Below are 8093 nucleotides of genomic sequence, written 5' to 3' on the forward strand. Positions count from 1 at the left end.
CGGATAGAACAGAAAAATTCTTTTCATTAATTTTAAAATTATAATAGAAGGAGAACAAGAAAATCAGTTATTTTATTTTTTGTTTCTTTTTTACCCAACAAATATTTAATGACTTAATAATTGACTTGTTTCATAATTTTAGCTTTCTTAAATAAAGTAAATTAAAAAAAAAAAAAGGGAATTGAAATTCGACATCCTCGGAATACAAAATGCATGTTGAGCCAACAATTTATGCCGAAATTTGATTTTTATGTTCGACTCGAGTTTGTGTGCTCGCACACTTTCACTTTGGTGAAATGCTTTCTCCAGAAGTTAGTAAAATTGATGGGCAACGGACAGGCAGTTAAATGAACATAAAAAATATCATTTCTTGGGTAATTTTTGGCATTTTCCGCACACACACACAAACACCAAAAAAAAAAAACAAACCACACGAACAACTCATTCGAGTCTCATTTGTTTTAAAATGCAGAAACCATAACAATAATCATGATAATATTGCACAATAATAATAATAATAAGAACACTCGGAATGTAGTATACAAGGGAACAGCTGCCAAAGAGTAACCCTCTCCCTCATCTGGCTTTTCCGGACACTTTCCTTTTCGGAAAAGTCAATAAAAATAATAATTCAACATTCAATTGCCAAGTTGAGTTATTTTCCGTGTTTCTCTCTGTAGAGGTCATTAGAGAAAAGCTTTTTTCACCGCAACGGATTTAGTTAACTGAATTATCTAAACCCTAAATACGCCCTTTAAATAGGCTGAAAATTTGATGTACTGATAGTACATCTACTATATAAATATAAATAAAATATCAATGTACAAATAAAATATTTTTATACCCTTGCAGAGGGTATTATAATTTTGGTCAAAAGTGTGCAACGCAGTGAAGGAGACATCTCCGACCGTATAAAGTATATGTATTTATTCTTGATCAGGATCACCTCCTGAGTCGATATAAGCATGTCCGTCTGTAGAGCTATCGAGTTGAAACTTTGCACACATCCTTATTTTCCTCGCAGGTAGTACATATGTAAGTCGGAACGGCCGGATCGGTCGACTATATCCTATATCGGTCGACTATATCCTATGTCTCCTTCACTGCGTTGCACACTTTTGACCAAAATTATAATACCCTCTGCAAGGGTATAAAAACCCAGTTAATAGCACTTCACTTGAACACTGTCTAACTACTTGAGTGTTTGCTTAAAAACTTCCTCATATGATGGAGAAAATCCAGTAGTGTCAGATTGGTCATATAGGGGGCAGTCTCCCCAATTTGTACAACCGAGTGGTAGGGAAGCAACTGGGGGAAGCTATTGGAAGATAGGGTTCTCGATTCGATGTATACTGTATTATATACCAACTATCAAGTAGGCAGGAAAAGGGGAAAAAGACGAAAAGAGTACAGAAGTACCTTTACTTGTTTTGTTTTTACTAAATTATAACAATTTGAAAGACCTTGTCCTCCCTATTTCTTTAAGAAATCAAGAAAGAATGGAATTCACCGACATTCGTTTGCGAAGCCTTTTGCATTACGACCCGGAGGCCAAATCGTTTTCTCCTAGTTCGACCATTAAATACTTTCGAATGCCAGAAGATCATGAGTACCCCCTGGATTTGGCCAAGAACTATAAAAACTATGTTCATCGAAACAACGAATATCCCGGCGACTTCGACATGGTGCAGTACTACTTTGAGCACGTCAACAAGTTGGAGTTTGTTAGACAGGACTATGACGTCTTTTGCTGCCGCAGACTACTAATCATCCTAAGTAAATCGTATTTGAATTTTTATAATAGAGAATCGATTGAGGCGTTCAGGGTTAAGGGATGCATCTTTCTAAGGCTGCAAACAGATCAACTAAATGTGGAAACCGAACGAAATTCGTACGCATTTAAGGCACGACAGTTATTACTTAGTGGTAAGTCCGGGCGTTTTTTTTCGCAAACACCAAAAATAGTCCTTTTCTCTCTAGATGCACCCGGACAAGGCATCGATATGGATGCCCCTATAGATGAGAGGGCCCAGACTTATGGAATGTTCTCGGCTCGATTGGGCCAATTCCGATTGCTTTACTCGTGCGAGGTTCCTGGAGTCGCCAACACCAAAAAGCTCGGGGATCTGTAAGTTGAGATCAAAAACGTGTATTTATATTTAGTCGAGGGGTTCCACCTCTCAGATAATATAGTGATATATGTTTTTCTTCATCAATTGATCTTATATGTATATTAATTGTAAAATAATTCCTATTTATACCCTTACAGCACTGATCCTAAGGAGCTGGAGAAGTGCTCTTTGGCCACCATTAGGGTCCATAAAAAACCTCTTTCTTGGCGAAACACTTATCGTCATTATGCTTGGCTTCTTCAGAACTATTTTTGTGGAGGCAGTCAGTTGGCTGTTGCCTCATTTGACCAAAATGGAATTGTGTCCAAGAAGATTGAGGTCGTGTCCGCTGATGATTTGATCGAGGTAACTACAAATCGATAACCCTAAACACTGTCAGCTCTTTGATGCCCTTTTCTTCCAGTCTAAGCGGAGTGCTTTACAGAGCGGGTTTAAGCAGATGAACGACTTTCTCGAGCAGATCAAACAGAAGATGGACAAGATCGATAATCCGAATGTCAGTCTGAAGTTTACTCTCGATAAAAGTAAGTTAGTTTTTGATGAGGCTTTCAAAACGGACTTTGTGGACTACGCCAATCAGTTTTAGCCCTTTATCATTCTTCATACTTTTGTAGTATATAACTTTATGTGTTAGTCCAAGGAATTAATAAAACGACAACTTTTTTCGAACATATGTAATAAGAATATAATTGTGATAAGATTTGTGGGTCTGAGGGAAAGAGATTACTTAAAGCTTTATAATCTTATTAATTGTAAATTGTACAATCTGGTACAATTAGTGATTTGGGGTATGACCATCAGGTATCATTTAGTCTTTGTCTTAGTCTTGTATATGGTACCAGTATTGACTTGGGGCTTTAGTACCGGGTATCACAGATTAGAGGTGGAGAACTATCGATAGTCGGTGCCATCGATAGCCGGCGATTGCTTTTCTCAAACCCTCGATAGTGTCGATAGTCACCGATACTATCGTCCGACATTAAATGTTTTTTTTTCTAAGTTTTCAAGAAAATTGTTTTATTTTAACCAAAAGTTTTGATTTAAAAATAAGAGTATGTTAATATTATCCCCTTTGAGCCGGGTGCGCCTCTAACCCACTCTCTTATCTGGCTTTTTCAGGTACTTTTCGGAAAAGTCAATAAAAAATAACAATTCAACATTCTAAAATGTGTGCTTGATACACAAAAGAAATCATTTCAATCACTAAGACTCCGCTTTTCTGTGACAAAAAAAAAAAACAAAAAGGCTTAAGTATATTGTTTGTAATTGTATGCACAATTTATGTACATATCTAATTGTTTTATTTATTATATTTTTAGTGACTGTTATTATGTTGACTTTTAAAATGGAGGACTAATTTAAGTTCTGATTCAAGTTTAAATATTGATCCAAGAAACTCATTAACAGAAGACAGAATATAAACAAAATTATATATTTTTTTACATTTCAATTCTCTGTTGTTATGATAAAAACCGGTGTTGCAAAAGTAGTGTTGTCAAAAAAGATTATTTTAAAATGTGTTTTATTTGCCTGTATACAATTTCTTCGTCACTAAAACTGATATTAGATATTTTGGCCATGGTGTGCGCGTTCGTCATACGTGAAAGAGGTATGAGTCCTACAAAAAGATTTGAGTTAATCCATTGTTATGATTGTAGGTAGTTGGTTGTAGGTTGACGGTAGTTCACTTAGGTGACGAACTAAGGCATGTTAGTGTGCGCGAGTATGCTACTATATAAATATAAATAAAATATAAATGTACTATTCAAATAAAATATTTTCATACCTTTGCAGAGGGTATTATAATTTTGGTCAAAAGTGTGCAACGCAGTGAAGGAAACATCTCCGACCCCATAAAATATATATATTCTTGATCAGGATCACCTGAGACGAATATGCATGTCCGTCTGTCTGTCTATCTGTCGGTTTCTCTCAGTTTTAAAGCTATCGAGTTGAAACTTTGCACATGGTGAAATTCTCGAAAGGATCGGCCAACTATGTATATACGATCCCAACTGCAAGGATATATCAACTTCGGCTCCGCCAGAAGTTAGCTTTCCTTTCTTGTTTTTAATGAATTTGACCTTTGAAAGACCTCTTAAAGTTTTTTAATGGATTTGTACAATAAAATAACTTTTTCAGTTATAACTATTTCGATAAGCCAAATTTCGATAAGATACAGAGCAAGAAATACAAAATTGCCGTAAAACGTCATATCCCAAGCGGATATACATTTACTGTTAAATGACGGTCGGATGAGAGTTATATATACATATGTGTTGCTGAAAAATCGTACATGGGTGCCGTTCCTTATAAGGACCATGAAATTGTCTCTTAAAATTGGAAAAAGTCGACTGCGCCGCTCACTCGTGGCATAAAATATAATACCCTCTGAAAAGGCATGCTAATTTTATCATATCACGAAAATGTATTACTTTTCCAAAATGATACTGTACCTACTTATACTTATATAAATTGCAGTCAATTTACGAAAGGGTTGTACTTACATGGCTTATCAATGCAAGCTTATCAATGCAAGCTTATCAATGCATGCAGCTCTCTTAAGGAATTCCCCGGCAACTTGGCCAAGCAGTTCAGTGGCAAACACAGACTTTGTTAGTTCAAATCGCTTTTTGGCCAAAACAGGTCCATTTTCCATTCTTGTAGACTGGCAGACAAATCAAAAGTGCAAAAGGCGTCTTGTAATTTTGCTCACGTTCCGTGTAATTAAAACTTAAGACAGCGATCCTGGGGGCCCAACTACTGGGACTCAGATTGGGAATGGAACGGCGGCAGACAAATCAAAAAGTTACTCAAGATTTCCCCCCCAGCGTCCAATTTTTTCGCAGTTTTTTGTTTTCGTTTTTGTTTTATTCTTTAATTTTTAATTTCATTTCGCCGTGAAAAGTTCTTAACCCAAGATATTGTCGCACATAAATCAGTCACAAACTCCGCCATCCGCCTGCTGGCGGTGCAAATGCGCAAATTCGCGGACAGACGGACAGACGTCCGGACAAAACGGACAAAAAGACGGAAGGACGCAAGGACTGAATGAGCCAAAAGTCAGTTGGCCAACTAGAATGGGTTAAGTCAATTCAAAAGTTGCAATTCAATTTCTTCAAATGGTTAAAATTTCCGTGTCGGGAACCCATGTGTATTAATACGTGGTTTACGCGCTGGTTCCACACCAGAAGTCGATGGTTGCGACAGTTCATAAGTCATAAGACATTTCGGAAAAATTGTCTGATACCCGGGAAGGACACAAAATTTCTATCTACATATATTCGTAAAAAGCGATTATGTAAGAGAAAGCAAACGTTAAATTCGAAATTTTAAAGCATAACATGAAACTTTATTTAATTCATAAACTCGAAAATATAGCACTGCACTAGAACACTGTCTAATTACTTGAGTGTTTGCGTAAAAACTTCCTCATATGATGGAGAAAATCCAGTAGTGTCGGTTTGGTCATATAGGGGGCAGTCTCCCCTATTTGTGCAACCGAGTGTTACAGGGGGAAGCTATTGGAAGATACGGTTCTATAAATTATTCTTAATTCGTTTTTATAAATTATTCGAACTATCTATCAAGAAGGCAGGAAGAGGGGAAAAAGATGAAAAGAGTACAGAAGTACCTTTACATGTTTGTTTTTTATATTTTACTAAATTATAACAATTTGAAAGACCTTGTCCTCCCTATTTCTTTAAGAAATCAAGAAAGAATGGAATTCACCGACATTCGTTTGCGAAGCCTTTTGCATTACGACCCGGAGGCCAAATCGTTTTCTCCTAGTTCGACCATTAAATACTTTCGAATGCCAGAAGATCATGAGTACCCCCTGGATTTGGCCAAGAACTATAAAAACTATGTTCATCGAAACAACGAATATCCCGGCGACTTCGACATGGTGCAGTACTACTTTGAGCACGTCAACAAGTTGGAGTTTATTAGACAGGACTATGACGTCTTTTGCTGCCGCAGACTACTAATCATCCTAATTAACATTCCGTATTTGAATTTTGATAAGAGAGAATCGATTGAGGCGTTCAGGGTTAAGGGATGCATCTTTCTAAGGCTGCAAACAGATCATATAAATGTGGAAGCCGAACGAAGTTCGTACACATTTAAGGCACGACAGTTATTATTTAGTGGTAAGTCCGGGCGTTTTTTTTCGCAAACACCAAAAATAGTCCTTTTCTCTCTAGATGCACCCGGACAAGGCATCGATATGGATGCCCCTATAGATGAGAGGGCCCAGACTTATGGAATGTTCTCGGCTCGATTGGGCCAATTCCGATTGCTTTACTCGTGCGAGGTTCCTGGAGTCGCCAACACCAAAAAGCTCGGGGATCTGTAAGTTGAGATCAAAAACGTGTATTTATATTTAGTCGAGGGGTTCCATCTCTCAGATAATATAGTGATATATGTTTTTCTTCATCAATTGATCTTATATGTATGTATATTGATTGTAAAATAAATCCTATTATTCCCTTACAGCACTGATCCTAAGGAGCTGGAGAAGTGCTCTTTGGCCACCATTAGGGTCCTTAAAAAACCTCTTTCTTGGCGACACACTTTTCGTCATTATAGTTGGCTTCTTCAGAACTATTTTTGTGGAGGCAGTCAGTTGGCTGTTGCCTCATTTGACCAAAATGGAATTGTGTCCAAGAAGATTGAGGTCGTGTCCGCTGATGATTTGATCGAGGTAACTACAAATCGATAACCCTAAACACTGTCAGCTCTTTGATGCCCTTTTCTTCCAGTCTAAGCGGAGTGATTTACAGAGCGGGTTTAAGAAGATGAACGACTTTCTCGAGCAGATCAAACAGAAGTTGGACAAGATCGATAATCCGAATGTCAGTCTGAAGTTTACTTTCGATAAAAATAAGTTAGTTTTCGATGAGGCTTTCAAAACGGACTTTGTGGACTACGCCAATCAGTTTTAGCCCTTTATCATTCTTCATACTTGTGTAGTATATACCTTTATTTCTTAGTCCAAGGAACTAATAAAAGGACAACTTTTTTCGAACAAATGTAATATGAATATAATTGTGATAAGATTTGTGGGTCTGAGGGAAAGAGATTACTTAAAGCTTTATAATCTTATTAATTGTACATTGTACAATCTGGTAAAATTAGTGATTTGGGGTATGACCATCAGGTATCATTTAGTCTTTGTCTTAGTCTTGTATATGGTACCAGTATTGACTTGGGGCTTTAGTACCGGGTATCACAGATTAGAGGTGGAGAACTATCGATAGTCGGCGTCGTCGATAGCCGGCGATTGCTTTTCTCAAACCCTCGATCACAGAGTGCCACCGGGAGACCTTGTATTATGTACCGGGCATCGTAAAGTACCACTGTGACACTGTCGCGATCCGGTATCTGGCTTGAGTACCGGGTATCATATACGGTCATTGTGAGACTGCCCGTTATCTGGTATAAGTAGTAGCCTGGAAATTATGTACCAAGTACCATATAACATAGCCACTATATTATAGTACCACCATTAAAATAGTACTGTCTTGTATATGTTTAAAGTAGTATCTTAGGGCTTGAGGGCCGGGTATCGTATAGTGACGCTCTCAATAGTGACCTGGGGACTGTATACCGGGTAACATATGTATGTACATATAGGGCTGTATCTGGTCCAGTTATCACTCTTTTTCAGTCAAAAGACTGTATGTATTTAGTCACCTTAAGAGTCCTTTAACCCGACCGAAGGCACTGGACCATGGCGGCGAAGGAGTCACCTCCGCATCCACATCCGCAACTGCTTCATGTGTGTGTGTGTGTGTGTGTTTTTTGCTTGTGTGTGTGGTCTGTGATTAAAATGATATTTTCAGACAATGTCAAACAGCGTGTGACTAATGGGTCTATGGGTTGTCCGAAATGTCTGTTATTACTTGATAAATCTTGTCGGTCACACATTTTGGCATCGCACAATGGCCAACACACACA

At 37.7% G+C, this 8093-nt stretch overlaps 2 protein-coding genes across 5 annotated transcripts; both read left to right on the forward strand.

The window, feature by feature from the left end:
* The first annotated feature begins 1433 nt into the window (after positions 1–1433).
* LOC116655339 lies at positions 1434–3289 on the forward strand. Its single transcript, XM_032453082.2, has 5 exons — positions 1434–1926; positions 1981–2128; positions 2270–2477; positions 2536–2656; positions 3252–3289. Exons 1-5 carry the CDS (start codon positions 1500–1502, stop codon positions 3272–3274), a joined length of 927 nt encoding a protein of 308 aa, XP_032308973.2. The 5' UTR covers positions 1434–1499; the 3' UTR covers positions 3275–3289.
* A 1439-nt stretch (positions 3290–4728) lies between these two features.
* LOC6503162 lies at positions 4729–7165 on the forward strand. 4 transcript variants are annotated; one of them, XM_032453065.2, is made up of 5 exons: positions 4729–4855; positions 5841–6283; positions 6338–6485; positions 6630–6837; positions 6896–7165. In XM_032453065.2, the coding sequence occupies exons 2-5, from the start codon at positions 5854–5856 to the stop codon at positions 7076–7078; spliced, it is 969 nt and encodes a 322-aa protein (XP_032308956.1). In that variant the 5' UTR covers positions 4729–4855; positions 5841–5853; the 3' UTR covers positions 7079–7165. The 4 variants fall into 4 exon arrangements, with proteins under 4 accessions (XP_032308956.1, XP_032308958.1, XP_044572846.1 ...); XM_032453067.2 differs by having other exon boundaries at positions 4733–4834; XM_044716911.1 differs by having other exon boundaries at positions 4741–4834; positions 5816–6283.
* The last annotated feature ends 928 nt before the right edge of the window (positions 7166–8093 follow it).

Source organism: Drosophila ananassae, chromosome XL, assembly GCF_017639315.1.
Source record: "Drosophila ananassae strain 14024-0371.13 chromosome XL, ASM1763931v2, whole genome shotgun sequence".
Classification (NCBI taxonomy): domain Eukaryota; kingdom Metazoa; phylum Arthropoda; class Insecta; order Diptera; family Drosophilidae; genus Drosophila; species Drosophila ananassae.